Genomic DNA, 23,304 nt, shown 5'->3' on the forward strand with positions numbered 1-23,304 from the left:
TAAAAAAAGCCAGAAAACCAGTTCAGAGACGTCGCCGTGGAGAGATTTATCCTCACTGGGGTTGAATTACAAAGAAAAGCAGGGAAACGTTAATTGATTCCTAATCGTTGTAACCGAGCTGTGTGGGTAGAGCAAATGTTACAAGCTTAGATTTCCACCGAATGGAAGACTGAAAAATGAGGAGCGGTGGAGAGAGGAGACTTTTTTAAAAAACCTGGAGTCGCTTTGATTGCTCCCCAGGGAGACATTTCCACCCTAGTGTCCCACAAATGACATGTTTGCATGTAACATGATCTGCTTTCTTTAAGCGGGGACGCTCCAGTCAGAGACGCATTCTTCCCCAGCAGCCCTGCAGTCAGACCCTGAAAATGTACCGCTTTCTTTTTCTGCTCCATTTTTCTTCTGAAGCATTTGGGAGCTCATATCCTGGACTAATGAACATAATTCCTGGATTGTAAGGAAGTCTCTTAAACCCGATATCTGTCAGCTCTTCGTAGGGAAAGAGAAGCAAACTGTCGGCGAATTTACAGCCCTGAAAAATCCTTTGCTTTGCACACAGAAAATTAACAGGCAATTTGTAGCAATGAGATGTGTTGTAGTTTGGATTAGACAATCACATAAACGAAGAGTTTTCCACTGCTGCATGCTGAGCAACGTTTGTTTCCCAAAGCATTTTTCTCACGCCGAGACACAATATAAAGGCCTCCACACAGTGGAGCTTTCAGCACAGCTTCAGTTGGACAGAGACAAGGGAAACCTGTCTGAACATTCAGCAAAAATTAACTTAAAAGGCAAGAAAAGCAATTAAATCTAAAAAGGTGAAAAAAAATCTGAAGATTTTCTTCCAGACCAGGAGAAGAAGAAACACAGAAACGTCTGCAGGGATTAGAGCAAAGGGTCGCCAAATGTTTCCACAGATTACACTACAAATATGTAAAGAAACATGAACTTTTACAAAGATTTTTTCCTCACTTTTATCCATTATTGATCAGTTATTACATTCGTTTAGAATAAATGCTGCTTCGCACTTTCTGGACGGCTCCTTCGATCTTTTTCTTGACGCAAACTTTTCCATTTTATGCTTGTTTTGATACCATACTGATGAAAAAAAGTAAAAGAAAAAAGTAAAAGTACAAAAAGTCATATGATGAGAATAAAGTCAGTATTTCTAGAGTAATGTTACAAGAATAAAGTTGATTGGGAAAAAAGTTATAATATGAGAATAAACTCGTACCGGAACAAAAATCAAAACATGACAATAAACTCATAATATTATGAAAATAAGTTATGACTTTATTAACAGCATCATACTCCTATCAGACAATCAGAAAGATAAGCATAACAAACATCTCAATAAGCTGCTTTAGCCAATACTTTATAACAAGCAATGAAAAACAGATTTTAATTTAAACAAATTTAAATCTATTAGATTCCACTTTTTATTTTCCATCTCATTTTCCCTTCAACTTTCTGCTGCCATCTTTAAAAATCATTGAACATATCTTTACAGTTGGAAACGGCATAATGGAGGAGCGTTGTGATGATATTCAGAGGCAGAGGGCCGGAAAGAGCAGGAGCTTCTTAAAGGGACAGCGACTCGATTTCAAGGTGTCAAATTTCCCTTGGAGTATACGTCTTTTTTTCCCTTTTATTTCTGTTATTTATTCCCTTTTCTGGTTATTTTGCACTAATTTGTTGGTCTGTAATGTTTGTGCATTAATTGGTCATGTTTGATGTTTACTTCATTTTCATAACAACAGAAGGTTTTGATTTTGTTATAAAATGGCACTAAATGCGTGGAAAATAATAAAACTGCCCCTTCAAATTAACATCTGTTTCTGACATTTAAAGGTGAAGTTGCTTTGTTTGTTTTTAAACAAAATCAGACTAAAACATACAGAAACTGAAACCATTTCATTTTAATTAGTCCTTTCCTAAAAGACATTTGGGTAAAGGAAAGTTTTATTGGTCAGTTTTGTCGTTTGCTAGTTTTCAAAAAGTCAAACTTCCTGTCACTCCTGGATTTTCACCACTACAGAACGATACTGGATTGTATTGCTAAAGGTGCTTGAGTGTTTACATTTAAGATTTCAAATTCTTGATTTTAAATGGGTCCAACTTTTGGTTTTTAATAAACGAGAGCGTTCAGAAACCGGCTGCAGCGGCCGAGCTGAAGGCGGGTCACAAATGGACGAGTGCTGCAGGGAACGTTTCTTTAGTTCGTCACGGCAATTTGCAGCATTTCAGATCTGCAGCAGAGAAATCCAGATTGACAGATGAGCCGCCATGTTGTGACACGGCAATTTGGCACGGAGTGCAGCGCCGTCACCGCGGTCCAGCGATCAAAGCAGCCACAGGGGTCAGAGGGAGAGTCTTCACACCATCCAGGTTCTGCGTGTTCCTCCATCCGATCCCCCGCTGCTTGGACGACGCGTCTGGAATGTGGCCGCTCTGTGATTCAAAAGTTTGGTTTCTAATTTGGTTTCAGAAATTAGACAAAAACTGTTTAGTCTTTTTGTGAACTCCATGTTGCAAAGGTGCAGCTTTACTACAAATCAAAACCATAATAGGACTATTTTTGGTCACCACTGAGCCAATCAGGGAACAAAATAAAAAATTTTCACATCAAAATTTCATTTTTCAAATCAAAGTTTCAACGTTTCTGCAAAATGTCCACAACCTTCATTTGATGGTCGATGTCCTCGAAGGTATCAGTCACATGTTTCAATATTATTTATGTTTATTTTATGAGCGATCATATCAGTTTCAGGTCTAATGAATGAAAATCTGAAATGTGCGGCGTGCTTCTATATCCAGCCCTGTGAGTCTAATCATTGTAGAACCACATTTTGCTCAGGATTCTCTGATATTTTATAACTCTTCCAAACTCAGACCGGATTACATGAACCTTGATGGAAAAGAGCACAACACAGCATGATGCTGCCACCACCAGGTTTCACCATGGGGATGATGTCTACACCAAATATTTTGCATTCAAACATTTTACATATTTTTTAAACCGATAAAAAAATATTTGATTGGATTCAGTCCAATCACAGTTCTCAAGCTAAGATTTGTAAATCGGAGTTACTTTAACTGCAAACATCGTGTTGACCTACTCATATGGGTTAATCTCTGTTTCACTTTGTTTATTGTTTGTGGGATTAAAAAGCATCATCTTCTATTTTCAATCATTCCTCACTGAGATTACTGGAAACAAATTATGGTATGTTTAAAAAAAAGAAAATAAAGTCCACTTGTATCATGATCAATTTTACTGGACGATAAATTGTCCCCGAAGTTATTGGCATGAATGATAATATTGTTATTTTGAGGCATTTTTAATGGTTATGGCAAAATAAACATGCAAGAACACATTCTCAAAGATGAATCACCGTGACACATGATTCACTGGAACTGGAAGACTTTTTAAATATCCAAAATAAATAAACAACGGAAACAAATCAAATTAATTATGAAGTTTCTGTAAACAAAATTGTCCTTCAAAAACAGACTTTTCTCCAGACTGAAGACTTTTCTCATCCAGTTTTTGGTAAAAAAAACAATAAGTCATGCAAAAGGAAATTGTTGAACTCGTTTTAACTTATGACACAATTGATTTGATTATCGCAGGAGGCCTGCTTGGGCCATTTAATTTCCTCTAGCAGAAAGTCTTAAATGTGTGTATTTAAGAGGAAGAACTCTGCATTACGTTGCCCTTTAGCTCAGATCAACATCTGATGAATCATCTCACGTTTTCTCCATTTCGCTGCAGGCTTTGGCTTCGCAGCAGGTTGGTGGAGTCTGACCGTTTTCTGGTCAGTCAGTCGGTTTAATGGAAAAACTGGAGCGATTTCAGAGGAAGAGGTGATGCAGCTTCCTGATAAATATGACATCTTCCTCCCTCCATCAGCTGCATCTGGTTTTACACTCAAACCCACCAGGCTGATCTCCAGTCCAGCTGCTCCCATCATGGCCTCTATGAACATTTATTGCTTCAAATCAGCTTCCCAGACACTGCACTGCAAAAAATACCAAATCTTAGCAAGTACTGCTGTCTAGTTTCTACTGCTAATATCTTGAAATAAGACAAAATTTAAAAGTAACTTTTTAAAATGATACAAGAGCTTATTGTAAGTGAATAATTCCTTAATATCAGTGAAAAACTACAAGACATTTTTCTCATGCTATAAGTGAAATAATCTGCCAGACAAACCTGAACTTTTTCCAATCAATATTAATGAAAATTCAACTTAAAATAAGCTCTTATATTTTGTTAAAAAGTTACTTGTACGTCAGTTTTGTTGTATTTAAAGAGTACCAAGATATTTGCACTCGAAAGTGGACAAAAAATACTTTTTTCTTGTTTTTGCAGTGTGGAGCACGGCATCTGACCCTGGGCATGATTCAGTTTCAATCCTTTATTTCCTTTCCCTTCTTAAAGTTTCACTGATGTCAGCTGATGTCTGCAGGAAGGGCAGATGCACACGGTGCAACAATTAATTAGGAGACATTCAGGAAAGCTGCTCTGATAATAGAAAATTAAAACAGGACAGCCGCCTGAAGGGGGCAGAATACCTGGAGATTACACTCAAGTAAGAGCAGAAATACTTCAACATATATTTATTCAAGTAAAAGTAAAAAGTAACCATCCAAGAAATTACTCAAGAATAAAAACATATTTGTTAAAAAGTCTACTCAAGTACGAATTTAAAGAACAAATTAATCAATTAATATTTAAAAACTGCATCATCAGAAGAACCAAAATATAAAGTTAAGTTGAAATTTTGGTGTTTTAAGGACAAAAGTGACAATAAATCATAAAAGTATTAAAGAAATAACAAAATTGGGCAAAATAATTTTCTTTCCATGTCAGTTTTTTCATTAAAAAAAACGTATTAAACTTTAATAAAAACTGCAGGTTAAAACATGTTTGTTTTTCTTTCAGTGGAAAGAGAATCCAGAAATTTTACTTTAAAGTAAGAGTAGGAATACTTCAAAATAAAATTACTCAAGTTAAACTAAAATGTAAATTTTTTTCCCAAAAACGTTACTTGAGTAACTGTAACTAGTTACTACCAAACTCTGCCACCCACATTTCTTTCTTGAATAAAATAGTAGGAGAATGAATGCAAACATAAAATCCAGGAGAACTGATTCTATTTTTTATATATATTTTGAGCAGTTTGAGAAAAAATATTTAAAGTTTATCATTTGAACCCTGATATCTGTGCTTAACGCCCAATAATCTCCCTGTGGAGTTTCTCTCAACACCGAGCCGGAGCAGAGAGTCGAGGGGAACCACGACAGTCGCAGCTTGACACATCCTAAAGCTCTGCACAGCTGATTCATTTTACAATTTTAACACTTTTTAGATAATTCCCATCATTAAAAAAACAAGACGGCGCTGGTGAGGACAGACAGGAGAGTGTTGACAGTGGAAGCTGAGGAGTCTGCGGTCAGCTCGGTTTTATTGTCTCTCTCTTCCGGCCTGGCAGGACGCCCGCTCCTGCTCCACTCTGGGTTGGTCTTCGGTTTCCTCTGAACTGTGACACACATTACAGAGCTTAAGGGGGATTCACACCCGCTTTAATCCAACTCCAGTCCGTTGAGGTCCGGGTCGTTTGGGGAAGTCTGAATGCGTAATTGAACTCTGATGTGGACCAAAAACGCGAACGCTGGCCCGCCTACAAACCTCGACTTGGATCAGAGGAGGGCAGAGAATCCAAAAGAGTAGCAATACATTTTTACTCAAGTAAAAGTAAAAAAGTAGCCATCCAGGAAATGACTCGCGTGAGAGTAAAAGGTATTTCATCAGATTAATCATCTAATATCTAAACATTACACAGACAGACCAAAATATAAAGTTAAGTTGAAATTTTGGTATTTCAAAGAAAAAAATGACAATTTATATAAATAACGAATAGAATCAAAATCAGGCAAAATACATTTTTCCAAATCAGTTTCTGTCAATAAAGAAACTTTAACAAAAGCTGCAGGTGAGTGTCGGTGTCTAGTGAATTTTTGGTTAAAACATGTTTGTTTTTCATTCAGTGGGAGGAAAAACCAAAAATTTTACTCAAGTAAGATTAGGAATACTGCATAATAAAATTACTGAAGCAAAAGTAAAAAACACAGCATAGTAGAAATACTGATTTTTCCAAGTAAATGTAATTGAGTACATGTAACTAATTACTACCCAATTTTGGTCTTGGTTCAGTTAAAATGACATCTGGTGCGGTTTGAACGCATATGTGAACAACAAACGGACCAGAGACCTCTCCAAAAGCAGGAAGTGGACTACAGCGCAGGGCATTCTGGGTAAATACAACCAAAACAAAACACACTAGTCTAGCAGCAGAAACAGCTAGCAGTCTTCTGCCAAAGACAAAACAGAAATCTGACCTCCAAACTCACTTGTTTACATTTTGTGAAGAAATAAGTTTAGCTGCGTTTCCATTGGCAACCATTGGCAATGCAAATAGCACAAATTTGCATTAAAAAACATTTTCTTTAAAAAAACAAAACAAACCAAAAGCAAACAAAACCCTCATGTTTTTGTTATGTTTTGCTTCAAGACGAGGAGGTTTTTCGGCTCTATTGAACTTTATGCATTTCAAAAAACTGCAATGGAAACTTTTCACATCACATATGTCAAGTGATCAACATCCAGGCGATACTGGCAGAAAACACGAAGACTACGATAGGATAGTATTTTTTAATGTCTTATCGCAGGAACAAACGTATTCATGTGGGATTTTAATGACATTTGTCATTTAATTGGAAACACCACAATTGTAAAATTGTGTTTATTTGATGAATATCGACAAAGTTTTGTGAATATTTGCGAAGGAAAAGCAGCTACTATCTTCCTCAGAGGCTTTTGTGTTGTTTCAGTAGTTAATGGCGCAGTGCCCCCACAGGCCAGAAGGGGAACAGGTTGCAGATGCTGATGATCTTCCTAAATTAAATAGAATATTATTGAAACCATTTAATCCCATAATATATAAAATTATGATTCCAAAACAACTTTTTCTATTTGGTCAGTTTTTCTCGTCTGATCTTAAAATCGAATGATCTGAAACGATAGTTACAAAAAAGGAAATCTGTAAAACATCAGAGCAATAATCTGATATTAATTTGGAATTAGAACTAAAAAAGCAGACAGACCTCAGAAGTCGGAGGCGGCAGTTACTGATGGGCTGCGTCTCTAAAGACGCTGAGGTCAGACTGAACAAAGACCCGGTCCGCTCTGGAGTCTCTGGGGCGGCAGAGGGCAACGCTGCGCCTCTTCAGCCCTTTGAGTCCCGGCCACCGATACAAAAGATGCTCCACAAAAATAAACACTGGCAACGCACACAGATCAGATCCCCGCAAGATAAACGCTAATAAAAACAAAAAATTCTGTGAACAGTGAATTCTGCACTGATCACTTGACAAATTTCTTCAATCAACAAACACATTCTATTACATTTACTATACATGAGAGAAAAGGAAGCAAGAAGAAGAAAAATACTACAGAATTCCTTAATACTGATGAAAAAGAACGAGCTGCACCCAAAATAATCTGCCAGTGGAACAAAATAGGCAAATTATTTCACTTAGGAACTTGTTTTAGGTAAATAATTCATTGGTATTGAAGAGAAAGAACTAGTCATATTTGTAAATAAACTTAGTTTTGTCTTATTTCAAGTGTACTAAAATATTTGCATTATAGACTAAACTCAAAATACTTGATAAGATTGTGGTTTTACAAGGTATTTCTTCTTCCTGCTCGCTCTTCACTGATGTAGAAAAAGTTGTAAACTAATGTGTTTGTGAATTGATAAAATTAGCACTAGAAATTAGAACAGAAATATTTGGTACGACTGTTTTTGCAGTGAAATCTTGCATAAACCTGCTCTACTCTCAATACTTACAAAATCTTTTTTTATGGCCATATACATTAATTCAAGTTGCAAACTTGAATTAATGTAAGATTTTATGTTTTACTTATAAAGTGTTACGAGCTGATTCAGCACATTTTCAACTCTTCTGACTCTTCCATTCACTGCAAAAACAAAAACATCTTAGCAGGTATATCTGCTCTGGTTTCTACTGCAAACATCTTAGTACCCTTGAAATAAAACAAGATTAACTGAAAAGTAGCTGTTCAGCAACACATAGGAGCTCTTTTTAAGTCAATAATTATGTAATATTGATTTTAAAAAGTACTTGTTGGTTACATTGGCAAATTATTTCAATTGTGATATGGTTAAAATGTCCTACAAGTGAAATAATCTGCCAATGGAACAAGTACGTTTCCATCAATATTAAGGAATTTTTGCTGTAAAACAAGCTGCTCTGTCTTGCACAAAAATTACTTGTAAGTTTATACGTTTGAACTAAGATAAAACTAAGATATTTGCAAGAGAAACTAGACCAACATTTCTCCATGGACATTTTTTTAAAGTAGTTTTACTTCTGAATCCCTATAATAACTTTAAGACTTATTGGCAATAATCTCTACCTTCCTCTGTGTCTGCCAGACTTCAGCTCTGTTGATCTGCGGTGGGATGAAAAAAAAAGCTGCAAAGCAAACAAGAAAAATCTCAGGAATATTATTAAACTGGAGTCCTTTATTCATGAGGAGAGGAGGGATGGTGCCAGCAGTTTTCTGGCTCTGAACCAAGTTTGAGTGAGACTGACAGCTCAACAAACTACAACATGGGAGAATCATCCCACTTAAGTACCACGGCACCAGCCTCATCCAGTAAAGAGCAAACAGCAGACTGTGTGAGAATTCAGGCCGCAGCTTGAATTCCTTCCAGCACTTGAGAGACGACTTAATAACTGCAGAATTAAACTAATTACAAACACAGCGTCGGCGGCAGAACCGATCCGCGCCAAGCTCACAAAACCCCTAAGAGTCTGGATGGCAGCCTATCTTCTGCTTCCAAAAACACACCAATAAAATAACCAAATTAAAGCGAGGTAGATTGAATAATTTATGTACACAAGTCTCAGTTTGTTCTCTCTGTTCTGTTTGTGGATGGAGGAGGTTCCGCCAGTCTGCTGAGCCGCAATGAAAATCAATGAGGAAAATACAAAAGATTTCACTCCGTTTTGATAAAAAAAAGACTCAAACTCTGGATAAATCAGGAGAGTTTCTGTTGCTACGGCTGCAGCCAGGAAGCACTTTCGATTTGTGTTCAAGTCCAAAGCTGTAATGAACAGAGGCAGGAGCGACGCCCGAGTTCTGCTGCTGACCAGGCTTGTAGCTGCCAGGCCCTCTGCAAAAACACAAAGTCTTACCAAGTATTTTCAGCTGGTTTCTAGTACAAGAACCTTAACAGATGCACTTAAATAAGATTAACTTTTAAGTAACTTTTCAGCAAGATGCAAGTCAATATTTCTTGAATATTGATTAAAATAAAAAGTACTAGTCCAATGGCAGATTATTTCACTTACAAGAAGAGATTATCTACCAGTTTAACTAGTATTTTTTAATCAATGTTGCTTAAAACAAGCCGCTATCTTACAGACAAATTATTGTAAGTTATTTTTGTCTTATTTCAAGTTAAGCATATTTGCTCTGCGAACTACACTGTTAATCTTTTTCAAAATGTTTTATAAAGTCCTTTAAATTTGATGCTAAAACATAAAATTTTGTATTTGCCAAAATTCCACCATAAAATTACGGAAAAAACATTTTATTCTTTCACGGATTTTACGGTTAAAAGTGATGCTGGAGTCAATGTTGTACTGCAATAAGAAAATTTAAAGAAAAAGAATGTGTTTTTTTCCTAAAATGAACATGAAAACAATAAATTAATGTAGACATGTGAACTATACAAACTCACCAATTTATAGATTTTTCCTGTCACAATTTTACCATTTATCACCATTAAATATACAGAATTGTTTTTTTACAGTGTAGACAACACTTGGTAAGATTGTATGTTTTTGCAGTGCATGTGTCTGAAACGAACCCACAGATCAGAATTCGATCACATCTGAGTGCATCAGAGCAAATCAGGGAGAGGATTTACAGTCGTTACTGCAGAGGAGGAAGAAAACTGCAGATTCTTCTTCTTGTGAGCATAATGAGCAACTTGGCAGCAGGAGTCACATCCATTACTGCTGTGTGAACAGCAGCAGAACCAGAATCACAGTAATTCTCTCAGAGACATCAGGAATCCTCCTGCACCACTGAGGCTCTGCAAGCTGCAGGCAGGTCTTACAGGAGAGTTAAAGACGCTCTGGTCATTAAACCAACTGAATGATGCCAAAAACCAAAACTCAGCTCAGTTCACCACCATCCAGCCACCTTTTAGGCTGATAAACCTCTTAAAGGGGCAGTTTTGTGTTTTCCATGCTCAAAGTGAAATTTTATGGCACAACCAAATAACTATTATGTTACATGACTTAAGAGAAATTTAGCTACTTCGAAATTTCGTCTCTGTCTCTTTACAAAATTCCAACACTTCATCTTTGGCAAATTGTCACAATGCTCCTCATTATGCCGTTTGCAGCCGTTCACAGGACAGTTGGACTGAGAAGTAGGTCGTGTGATGAGCTCAGAAGATGTGCAGTTTCACCAAGTGTTTGCCAACTGCTGCTGCCACTAGTCTGGAGGAGCTTGGTGGAAATAAGCAGCGGTTCGTGAGAATACGTGTTTAGGTTGACATAGGAGATTCAGCGATTCCTCAAACATGCACGAAAGAATCAAACAAAACTACAATTAATGAGGGAACATAACATGAAATAAAACTACGTCGATTTTATGTAATACTGCCTGTTTGAAACTTGATTTTAATCGTTTGGGTTCGATTTTAGACTTTTTAAACCGGTAGACATCAGTGTGAGACATCAGTGTGAGATTAAACAGTTCCTTCTCCAATCAGAAGGATCCATCTGTTGTTTCACAACAGGTTTGCTCTCTCTACAATTCTCAGTTCCTCCAGGGTTTTGTAATGTTTTATCATAATTGTTGTGCCCTTAAAATACAGATTTTGTGGCACATTTTTCTAAAAGTTGCAGTGAAAGTTCCGATTTTTTAAGCTTGAATTTTGCCATAACGTAGTCTTACAGAAAAAAAAAAAATTAATTGCTACACAAAACCTTCCCAGGACTATTTCAAGAGCAAACAACATTTTCAAGCGCCTTTTTGAAATGGCAACATTAATACAAATAAAATCAGAAATAAAAAAAGAACAATTCTATATATATTGGTCGGTCAAGTTGAAATGAACTGTATATGCAAATCATACAGAACATCTCAAAATGGTTTTTACAAAAGGATATATTTTTTAGCATTAGCATTATATGCTTTCATTTTGTTGGTTTGGCTTTCCAGATACAAGAGATGCAGAAATGTGAAGGTGATTGGTCAGATTTGCAGAGAAAAGTCTCAACATCTGGTGAAAAGTTCAGGAACGTGTAAAATTTCCAAATGGTTAGTTAATTTCAATTAATATTTACAATCACAACTTCCTGAAAGGAACAGCCTTCTGTACATTTTATAAGTCAGTGACAGCCGTAGTAAAGAAGCCAAAAGGCTTTTCATCATCGACACGAATGTGATTTTTTCCCCCACCCCAAACAGCTCCAACCTTTTCAATCCCCCTCATAGAAATAAACTGTAACTTCTGAAAATGTCTGCAGTTTGAATGCATTTTGTCCAACTTTTATGCAACTGAAGTGAGACATGCGTCATAATTCTGCAGCAGATGAAGCCAGACGCGGTAAATCTGGACATAAACAATGGCAAGTTAAAACCAAAAGGAAAAGAACATGATGTTTACTTTCTGCTCTTTAAATGACACCGTTCTCCCATCAACGTGTAGATGATTAGAGCTAAGTACTTAATTTAAGCACAGAGATTACGGAAGTCTGAGTAATGAGTGTGTCTGTATTGCAAACAGAAAAAGTTATTGTTTAGTATTTGTTTTATTCAGAGTCTTTTTATTTTTGCTGCTTTTTTCCAAGCCGACTCTGGGTCTGGTCGGCTGATTGCACAGATAGACATGCAGAAATCTGGAGCTGGCTGCCAGAAACCACAGAAAGAAAAAAACACAGAGAGGAGCCCCAGTCTGCTGCAGGGAGAGCTGCAGGAGGAGGAGGAACCCGTCTGTGGTGTCCAGAGACAGTTACTACTAATGATCCATCAGCTGCTATTAGAGGCAATGAGTGTTTAAAACTGAAAACCGTTTGGGCTAAATAAACCAACTAAAACCTTTTTATATTCCTCCTTTAAGGAACAGATGAAAACTTTCTCTTTGAAAAGTTTAAAACTTTCCTACGGTAGCAGGGAAACACTCTCATGTACTCAGAGTTGGAACTTGTATGTCTGTACTTTTGGCCTGGGTCATAACTTTAAAAGGTTAATTTTTAATAATTACATAAATTTTAACACATAACCAAATTTTAACGCAACTAATAATTTTTTTTAAACATACAAATTCCTGAACCGGAACCTTTGTCTTGCGTTTCTGGTACAGCCATAAATCTGACGCACAGGCTAAATCCGCAAACAGCAGCGATGGACGACAAAGCCGCTTCTCTCGGCCCGCTGGAGGTTAATTTCTGCTTCAAAAAACGATCTGATGGGATGCTGGATGAGACTATTGTTGTGTTCAAGTTGTGCTAAAAGGAGTTAGCCCATCAGCAAAGCTACTAACGGCCAAATTAGCATCTCAATGCTAAACATGTATCAGCTAACGCTAATGTCAGCGTCCACAGTTCTATAGAAATTTCATGAATGATTATGAGTTCCTGAAACAGTGAAACGCTGAACTTTATTCCAGTCTGATGGTTGAAAAACATAAATACAGATGATTAAAACCAATATATTTGTTGTTGAGTTCATATGTCTATTTTTTCAATATTTAGTAGCCGAAAGGTATTTTTAATTGAAATGTTGCTTATTTGGTTGATATGGTTTTCAGTTCATTAACTCAGTCAAATCCCACCACTAGATTGTGTTTAGTACAGCAACAAAAAGTAACATTGATGTAAAAATAGAAGGAAAATTAAAACATTTGAATAAATTTGTACTCAGCCCCCTTAACTTTGGGGATCCTTAATAAAATCTACTACCAGGAGAAGTGAACGCTGGAGTTTGTAAGAAGCCAAACATGGAGTTGGAGTGATAATTTCCAACAAAATTAGAATATTTAGAAAAATTAGAACGTAAAAAGGACAAAGTGAAGAACTAAAAAAGGCCAATTATCAACCACAAAATAACTGCAGATTCCAAGGTGGACCGTTTCTTCTTATAACTCTTTTTTGTTTGTGTTTTGATTTTTTTTTTAATACAAAAAAGAAAGTTTTCCAAAATGGCTACCTGCTAAGCTGTGATGCATTCATTAACCTAAAGTTGAAACATTATTGCAGAGCAAGCCACTCATTCGCTGTGTTATTTTTTGCCTGCATCCTGAAAGGTTTTTTTCTGCATAAACATTTTTGCAACATAATGTAAAAACAAAAAAAAAAAATCATTTTAATCAAGTGAGGCTGCGAGAGAAAAAAAAACAAGACAACAAACTAACTTAAATCAGCCATCAAATTTTAAACGTTCAGCATCGCCTGAACATTTAAACAGCAGTGTTGTTCTCTGTAAACACACAGAGAACAAAACTGTTCAAGAAACTTTAGCATTAAAAAAACAACAAGTTTTATTAAAAGTGCCTTCAAACGTAAACCTCAGCAATGCGAGTTATTTTTTCAAACAAACAGATTAGGTCCAGTCTGATGCTGGATTTGAATTCCAGTTATTTCATGAACACACAGATTGTATCTAAACTACGTCGCCTGAAGGCGTCTTCATGTCTCACAGGAAGCTGGTCATGTGAGTGCGTACTCAAGCAAAGTACAGTTAGATAAAATATCATTCGCCGAGATACAGTTGACCCCAAAATGCAGCTTACGCAACCGAAAGTTGGCAGAAGAAACGCCGGCGTAGACGGCAAGAAGAGCGCATTATGAGCCTCTCTGCCTGGAGGTGAACATTATCAACCTATATATCTGATTTGTGGCTTTTCTGCTTGTAAAAATAACTCTTTATTCAAATCAGCACTTATCCACGGGCAGTCCGTAAATATTATTTTAAACTTTTACAGCCAACGATGGAGGTGGACGGGGCCGACACTTTCTGAAGCCCAGAACTGAGCCAGAACCGTCATTAAAAAAGCCGGGCCTCCAGCGCCTCGGTTTAATACTCTGTAACTGAAGTCTAAAGGTGAAGCTTTTACAAGCTTTAGGCAGAAACGCAAACATATTTCAACATACAGAAGCACTTCTGCCACTCCCCAGCTGTGTGTAAACGCATTATTGTCTGCTCCCGAATCACTGCCTTCAAATTAAAAAATAAATTTTATCTTTAAGGGTATTTTATTAATGAAAGATTCACATTTTGCATGTTTTTTTGTACGTCCATTTGGGTTTCTACTGCTTCTAAAAACAACTTATGTGCTTTAAAAAAACCATCCAGACAGTTTTTGGCAAGAAGTGGTGACGTCACAAATCAGCAGGCACAGTCCCTTCCCTAGCAACCCAGGCAGAGTTCCACCAGTCACCTAGCAACCCAAACTGAGCTCCAGCACATTTGGTCAGCTTGTTTTACTGCAGTACAATGGCTACTGGAAAGGACAAGTGTTTTGTTGTTGATTTACAATCTAGAAGCCACTTGCTGCATTCTTGTTGATTGTGCAGGAGGCTCCATTTCTGCTTTTCAAAGGTGGAAGGTTGCATAATTGCTCATGTTTGCAGCCATTTTTATGTACGAGTGTAAACGTGGAGTCGAGGGGTGTGGCCAGCAGCGGCTTTTTTGGATTTAAAGAGACAAGACCTTTCATCCTGACAGGAGCTCATAAGCAGAGAAATCTAATTATCCAAGAAAGACTTTGTCAAAAAAGTTTTGAACACATTTTGTAAAGCCCACAAACCTACCCTAACATGTAAAAGGAAGCATAATAGATCACCTTTAATCTATTTCAGCCAAAGAAATAACAATAAATGCACCTCTACGTACTTGAAACATTTCATAAAGTGTTTATAGGCCTTCCCAAGTTCAAGAATCCCCTCCAGTGACTAATATCTCCAACAATAATCTGCTAAAACACAACAAGACAACTCTGAAAAATTTGCTTCCAAGTGGAGCCATTATTTTTGTTAGCTCTGGCAGACTGCGAGGCACCTGGGAAATCTGAGCTGAGGTTAAGGGGGCTGCTGCAATCCAAGATGACTTTCTAGAGCTAATTAGCGCTGTATATTAGCAATCAAAAGAACTCCACTCTGACACATAGTGGGCAGCCAAGAAACATATTTTCCTCCATGTGTGAGACTAGCAGCAGAATGTTGATCCAGGAGATACGGGGTTATGATAAAGTCACGTCTAAGCATCTGATGACGCTCCGCTCCTCAGAGACAAACCGGTGCCAAGAAGGGAAAACATCAGAAAATGTTTACGCTGAATATAAGAGTGTTTCAGGAGCAACAGCTGCCCTCTGACCTTCTTACCATATCAAGAAATGCCATATGAAAACTGTGGAGTCACATCTAAACACACACGCATCTTTCTCAGAAATAAACCGTTGTTGGAATATTTCCTGGAACCACTAGGTGGCGCCAGAGTTTCAGCACCAGCCCATAATTTTTTTACAACAATTAGATAAAAAAAATTATAATAATCTGGTGGTTCTGTGAAACATGATCAAAACTGAGGAAATGGAAGTTAGCATACATGTTGTTAGGGTTGCCATGCCAACAAAAGAAATGCAGATATTAAAACATGAATATAAAACCACAGTAAAATGAGCTCCAGTTAATTTCTCTGATCAAAAAAAAAATTTGAGGAAATTTTCTTTTCTCTCCACATTCAACCCATATTTGTTCAGCTTCTCACCAAAATACAAATAAAATGTTTTTTTACAGATCCATCCATCCGTTTTCTAACACCTTTGTCCATAGTGGGGTCAGGAGGTGCTGGTGCCACAGGCAGAGGCGGGGTCACCCTGGACAGGTCGCCAATCTGTCGCAGGGTGATTTTTTACACAATTTATACATATATAAAGTATTTATATGTTTTGAGAACTTTTTATCTTCAGAGTTTTATTTTTTTTTCGATGGAGAAAACGCAAAATGTGCAAAAATTTCCAAAAAATAAGATACTAAAGGGAAGATTTGATACCAACATTGATTTTGATTAATTAATAGATTGTTCATAAAGGAAGAAAAATTAAAGGTTCGATTGGACAGCAACAAACTGGATTCATTTATCTAATTTTGAAACATTAACTACATTAAAAATGAGAAACAGTTTCTGCTTCTGTGTGCAGCTCCGGTCAGGGTGTCCGTTTAACCAGCAGGGGGCGCAACTACATCAGACATAACAGTTGCTCTGTTTGCTCAATAATTCTTGTTTTTTTTTTTTTTGCTTTAATATTCTTCATGGGAAAAGATGTTTATTTACAAACCAGAGTTGTTTTTAATGTACTACTTGTTAAACATCATTCCATTTTTTAATTGTTTTAAATCTAACAAAAAACTGTTTATGTTAATTTTTCATGTTTTCAGGCTATTTTATAAGACACTAATAAGGTGAAATGAGTCTGAGGGAGCTACAAGTATGACTTTTAGATAAAACTAAAATAATCATTTAAAAAATATCCATTAAAGATTTTAAGGACTTTAAAAGATGTTTAACTTGTTATTAAAGTTTTTAATTTCCTCTGTCTAGTTTTAAAAAACAAAAAACTGGAACTGTAACATCTGCACTCATGTAAAGTCAGCTAACTGCTTTGATTTTCTCCGTGAAACTATCAAAGTTTTGTACTTTATTCCATCTAAACCGTCACTTCTTAGCTTTACGGGCAATAAACCAATAACAATATATATGTAACGCGATACACAGGTAATCAATATCTACAGATAATACATCTGAGAATATTCAATATTAAGAATATTCACTGAACTGAGATCCAGAACCGCACAGCATTCTGGGAGACGTAGGCAGAGGAAACACTTCAGCCACTCAACCTCTCACAGCTAGCTATGCAAGTTGGGTGGCATCAACTCTCTCACTCTTTGGTTACCTAGCAACAACCTGCTGAGTAGCTTATGGTTACCTAGCAACAACCTGCTGAGTAGCTTATGGTTACCTAGCAACAACCTGCTGAGTAGCTTATGGTTACCTAGACCACACATTTGTTTTTCTATCATTTCTGTTTTTTGTGTTGAGATGTTTTTAAAGTCTTTTGTGGAAACCAATAAACTTTTTCCAAATGATCTTCATAATTTTAACAAAACAATTCAAATGAAAAATCATAAAAACAGCAAAATGTCAGAAGTTTGATGATACAACAAACGTAAACAATAAAAATTATCTGTATCACCAATACTGGCTCTGTATTTACTCGATATTGGATTGACACCAAAACTTTACAACATAAATTATGTCGTTTTAATTTGATTTTAGCTGAGAGAATCAACAAGCAGCATTGGTGAATTAAAATGAATTTATATGCATTGACACAGCTCCACTCCATACAGCAGAACAAAAGGAGCGTGAAATGATCCAGCGTCCATATGCAGCGCTGCAGAAGTTCTGCACCTGTGAACATTTGTAAAATATCCCAATTCAGTAAAATATATTGCATCTCCCTCAATCAACACAAACAGTAAACAAGACAAGGTCATGAAATCCTGTGCAAAAAGATTGTTTTAGAAAATACAGCCAAAAGGAATGATTAACATCTTCAAATCATCTAAACAGTCAATTCAATTAAAATATCCCCTGAAAAGAGAGGAGCAGAGCAGCAACTGGGAACACAATCGATTCGCAGCAGCCTTTCACTTCATGGCCAAGTAAACAGGAACAGCTGCAAAAAACAACGCGCCACATGCACCCTGAACACAACAGAGCAGCAAGAAAACTCTTCAGCCGCCGTCACCATCAGCACAGCAAAAACAAAAAACTCACCAAGTAACTTCAGTTTCTAGTGCAAATATCTTAGTTGACTTGGGATAAGACTAAAATGACTTACAGGTAACTTCTCAGCAAGATATAAGAGCTTGTTTATATTCTTTAATATTAGTGAAAAAGAACTAGTTCCACTGGTATTTCACTTATAACATGGAAAAAATTCCTTGTTATAAGTGAAATAATCTGGCAATTGTTCCTATATCTTGCTGAAACATTTCTTGTAAGTTACTTTTCTCATATTTTAAGTATAACAATTTGCACTTGAAACTAGACAAAAATACTTGTTGAGATTTTGTGTTTTTCCAGTGAGCTGCACTCATTTCTTCTCGCAGTATGTCTTGTACTTGTTGCAGGCCTTCTGCAGATCTTTAATGAAGCCTGGGACCCCGCTCTAGAAGAAGTAAAAAAACAAAAACACACACATCAGTCCAGATGATGAGCCAAAAAGACCCATATAGAACCAGTAAACAAAGACCCAGGAGAATCGTAAAGCAAGGGGACAAACGAAGAATCCCAGAGGGTCTGCAGGGAACACCAAATGTCTGAACATGCAGATAACTGCAGAGTTGTGGGAAGTGCTTTACTTTCATTTATAAAATTCTGTAAAAATGCTTTAATTAAAGAAGAAAAAAAACAAAACACACCTGGTGAGTCGTCTCCCAAAAAAACATATCTCATTTTGCAGGTTTTCAACGTAGCATAATTTCTGCACTTTGTTTAGACCATTTTGAACATGACAGGTCTCACCTTCGCTGCCCAGTTCACCAGCGAGGCCGGGATCATGCCGCCAGGATTATCAAAGTAGTTCATGAACACTGAAACACAGCACAAGATTAGTCCTCACATGAGGGTTTCAACTGCTAACTGCTTCACTGAAAACATTAAGCTGATCACATTAAGAAAAGAAATTTAACCCTCCAACAGCCAGAAGGTGGTTTCCAGTTAACTGAAACTAGTGGAGGTGCTGATCTCTCTCCTGGAGACAAGACGTTGTGCTTTCCAGCTAATATCGGGTTATTACGGTCATTTTTCCCCCCGGTAGCAGGAAGTGAAATTAATCTGAGTGGTATTCTTTTAATAGGCGGTAAATTGTGAAAATACTTTCTAGATATTGGTAGTTCCAGTTGTTATGGATAAATGGGGAAATATATATTTACTCACTGGACATTTAAAGAATTGTGTACAATTAAAATAACCAAAAATATCCAGGCAGAGGTTTTAAATTTGGGACATAAAGGATTAAATATAAGTGGCCCAAGAAACAAGCCTTGTGGAACACCAGAAATATTTTTTGTTTTAGACTTTCTTTCTTGTAGAATAGATTTCATTAAATAGAAGTGGCCCGAGAAAGCAGCCTGGGGGAACTCCAGAAGTAATTATTGTTTACTTATATTTTCTCTTGTAAAGTGTCACGTTTTTAGCTCTATAATTATTCAAATCATTAATCGAGCATCAGATTTTCATTGGCTTTGTTGTATATTAATCAGCAGTTAGTCACCTTTAGTGCCGTCGGCTCCGTCGCTCTCCATGGCGACGCTCTGCTTGTAGTCGCTCACCCTCAGAGCGGCGCTCTTCTCTGGACACGCCGTCTCCGCTGAGCTTCTGGCCAGGATCACAAAGATCTTTCTGCCATTTATGTCCAGGTCTCTCCGCTCCCTTACGTAAACATACTGAGGTTGGAGCAGTCAGGGAACATGGATGTTAAGATTGCATGAAATTATCATAACTACAAAGTAACAAATAAAAATGGAAAGGAAGTCGTCTGTTTGCTTTTGAGAACTAAAGGATACATCTCTGTTCTTCAGAGGAAACGGGTATTTCACTTCCCAGTAAATCGCCGTTTGTCCATCGAAATCCTTCTCATAGAGCTCTGAGGAAACAAAAATAACAAAAGCTTCATAAAGCAGCACTTACACCTGCAGCAGCAGTTTAATTTCTATTTTTCTGTCTGGAACATTTTGCTTATTATTTTAATATTTTTATTGGATTTTCAGCAAAATAAATCCCCAACCAATACATTCAAATCCACACATCTATTACATAGATATAGAAACAAAGCAAAAGAAAACAAAACAAAACAAATCCTAGTTGACTTTATGCCAAATTGACTGGGAGTCTCATGGGAGTCATTTTGTAAAATGTGTTGGCAGAACCATGAACAACATGCCTCTGGTGTTCAACTTTGAGATTTGAGAGCAAGTCCTCAATCCACATTTCGCTTCCATGACGTTCCATTTTACCTTCTTCTACTATTTCATTCTCACATACCAAACTATATCAGCTTATTTGTTATAACCATTAATAATTTAATACTAAGAAGCCGTTTCTGTTGAGTAATTTGCTGTTTTTTTCCATTATTTTTTGCAATTTGTGGTTTAAAAAAAAGGCAACATCCTCAAATATTTGTCAAAGTTCTAAACATTCAGCCTTGGTCTTGAGTTTTGCTTCCCAAACTGACCCAAATATTCAGAAGATTTCCAGCTGAATCTTCCTGTTAGTCATGGAGGCTCAAATAAACACAGCTGCTTATTTTACAGACAAATCTTTGACCTTCTGATGGCATTTACTGCAACACATAAAACAAGACAGAAACACCTCAAACTCAATTTAAAACAAAACTACAAAAAGGAATGCATCAACTTTAAAAGTGTTTTCTAAAAGCTCTTAAACAAGGAAGTAGAAAACAAAACTAATCTAATTATTTCAAACAATAAGCAGTTGGAGGGGTTCGGATGCAATTCGAGACATTCTCTGCGTCCTCTAGGGCTGAAACGATTAACGGGATTAATCATGATGAATTATAATAAATCGATTATACAAACAATTGTCAACTAATTTATCAACCAATTAATTGCTAACTGGAGTATTCAGAATAAAAAAAGAGCAACATACTCACAGCAGTGAGTACAAAAAATAAATACATTTTTCATTTAAAATAAAAGAAAAACCTTTATCTGTAAATATTTGTAGCAGTGGTAGTTTTGGCTTCACCTGGTTCAAATTACTTGTCAACAAATTATGTTATTGCGTTGTTTATTTGCAACTTTTGATGCATTTCTAATTAGAGATGCACAGATCCTATTTTAATATTTGTTTCAGTCCATTTTTGACCAAGCTTGTAAAGATTGGTGTATTTAAATGAGCTGTACTGGTGCAGAGTTATCAAATAAATTTGTAATTCAGTTAGTTAATGAACATGTTTTATTCATTTCAGAACTCTTTTTCTGTATTGGATTGGTATCAGCCAATACTAAACCTCAGATATCAATATAGGTATCAGAAGTGAAAAAGTGGATGGGTGTATTCCTAAAAGGCTTATATAAAAAATATACGGAATGCAGCGTTTTTCTTAGCTGATTAATCATCAGAATAATCAATAACTAAAAGAACTGACCCAGTTTCGGTATCTGACGTGTTTCTGCCCGTTTTAACCACTTTCCCTCATAGCCAGTCTGCAGCTCAACCAAACTACATCCACTCTGAACCATTCCTTCCTTTCTGGATGGTACCAGCCACTACCAGCTGCAGCCAACACGTTACCTGCTTGGTGCTGCAGATGTGCATGAAACCCAAATCAAAAATCTGAGTTTTTCAAAGATATTCTAAAATAAACAGAGACAACAGGTGTGAACATGTCTTTTTACCTTTCACATAACTATCCCATTGTTTCCGATACATCAGGTCCATGTAGACGTCTGCACAGAGTTCTGGGCTGCAGCTGTCCAGCGCTCCATAGACTTTGTACTCATAAAGTCCAGTTTCCTGCAAACAGCAAAAGGAAGGTAGGTCTTCACTCCTTTTTCTCTCTCCCACAGAGACAGAGTTATTGGATTTACTTCAACAGGTTTTAATAAACATTACTATAGAATAAATAATACTGCCTTGAAATTGGGCGTCTGTCTCTTTAAAAACTCCTGCTCTTTCTGAAACTCTGCCTTGAGGAAGTTATCATATTTATTAACTGTTTAAAAACATTTTTACCAGTGTCGCACTGAGAAGTAGCTCATATAATGAGCTCAGCAGATGTTTGCTAGTTGCTGCGGGCTAGTCTGAAGGAGCTGAGTGGCCAGCACGAAGTTCACCAGGTGTTTTGGACAACTGAATGGTTGCCTTGGGAGATTAAAGCAACACTCCAAGCATGTTTTTGATGAGGGAATAACATTACACCATGGTATAAAGCTTAAAAAGGGTTGGTTTTACACCCTTTAAAAATGATTTACTTTTTCCATGCTTAGTTTCCGTTCCCTATGACCTGCTTTTCCAGTTCTGGAAGATTTTACAAGCAAAATTTCCAGTTTCCTGAAGGCTGCAGAGAACCTGCTGAGGCAGTTTCTGAGTAAATCAGCAAACTGTCGCTCAGTTCCGGATTTTTCCGCCTCTGGCCGCTAGGACATCCCAGATGAAGTATTATTAATATTAAGACAAAATAAAAAATAAATAAATAATCTGTTTACGTTTCAAGACGCCAGGGCTGAGCGGCTTTCATATGCGTTAATTATACACCTGCTGCAGGTTCTGCAGAGGTTCTGTTCAGTCGGACCGACTCGGTTCTGCCTACCCGGTCGTAACGCCGGTGGATCTGGACCCCCATCGCCTCGGTGAAGAGTTCCCATCCGTCCAGCTGCGGCTCGTCCAGCTCCTGCCAGGCTCTCTGGAACTCCTCATCCCCGAACTGCAGCGACATGACGCGGCTCGGCTCCTCCGACAGCGGCCGCCAGCTGACGGAGCTGCCTGGCCGGACACAAACTCCCAACTTCCGCTTAGAAACACTCAAATAAAAGATTGGAAACGGTCACAAAGTGTGTATGGTAAAAAGGTCAAGTACTGAGTAACTGATCAAATGATCAATCATTTCATATTTAAAAATGGCATCACCAGACGAATCAAAATATACAGTTAAGTGGAAGTTTTGGTATTTTAAGAACCAAAATGACAATAATTCATATAATAAAATAATAATTTAAAAAATCAGGCAAAATACATTTTTCCAAATCAGCTCCGTTCAATAAAAAACCTATGAAACTTTAAAAAATAAACTGCTGGTGTGTGTATCTGTGTCTGGTGAATTAATGGTTAAAACATGTTTGTTTTTCATTCAGTGGATAGAAAATCCAGAAATTTTACTCAAGTAAGAGAAGAAATACTTTATAATAAAATTATTCAAGTAAAAATGAAAAGTACTGCATAGTAGAAATACTCCTAAATATAAATTTTTTCAACAACAACAACAAAAATACTGAAGTAAATGTAATTCAGTAAATGTAACTTGTTGCTGCCCAGCTCTGGACACTATGATTTATTTTGTTTTTAATTTATTCAGTATTTTACACAAGGTGAAT

The 23,304-nt window shown here is 36.9% G+C and overlaps 1 protein-coding gene across 1 annotated transcript; it reads right to left on the reverse strand.

Annotated features, from left to right (window-relative positions):
• Positions 1-17,425: 17,425 nt before the first annotated feature.
• pctp (phosphatidylcholine transfer protein) lies at positions 17,426-22,740 on the reverse strand. The gene is made up of 6 exons (XM_028043211.1): positions 22,524-22,740; positions 21,610-21,727; positions 19,756-19,835; positions 19,464-19,635; positions 18,713-18,780; positions 17,426-18,356 (listed from the first exon to the last, which is right to left on the reverse strand). Exons 1-6 carry the CDS (start codon positions 22,647-22,649, stop codon positions 18,282-18,284), a joined length of 639 nt encoding a protein of 212 aa, XP_027899012.1. The 5' UTR covers positions 22,650-22,740; the 3' UTR covers positions 17,426-18,281.
• Between the last annotated feature and the right edge of the window lie 564 nt (positions 22,741-23,304).

Source organism: Xiphophorus couchianus, chromosome 16 (genome assembly GCF_001444195.1).
Source record: "Xiphophorus couchianus chromosome 16, X_couchianus-1.0, whole genome shotgun sequence".
Lineage (NCBI taxonomy): Eukaryota > Metazoa > Chordata > Actinopteri > Cyprinodontiformes > Poeciliidae > Xiphophorus > Xiphophorus couchianus.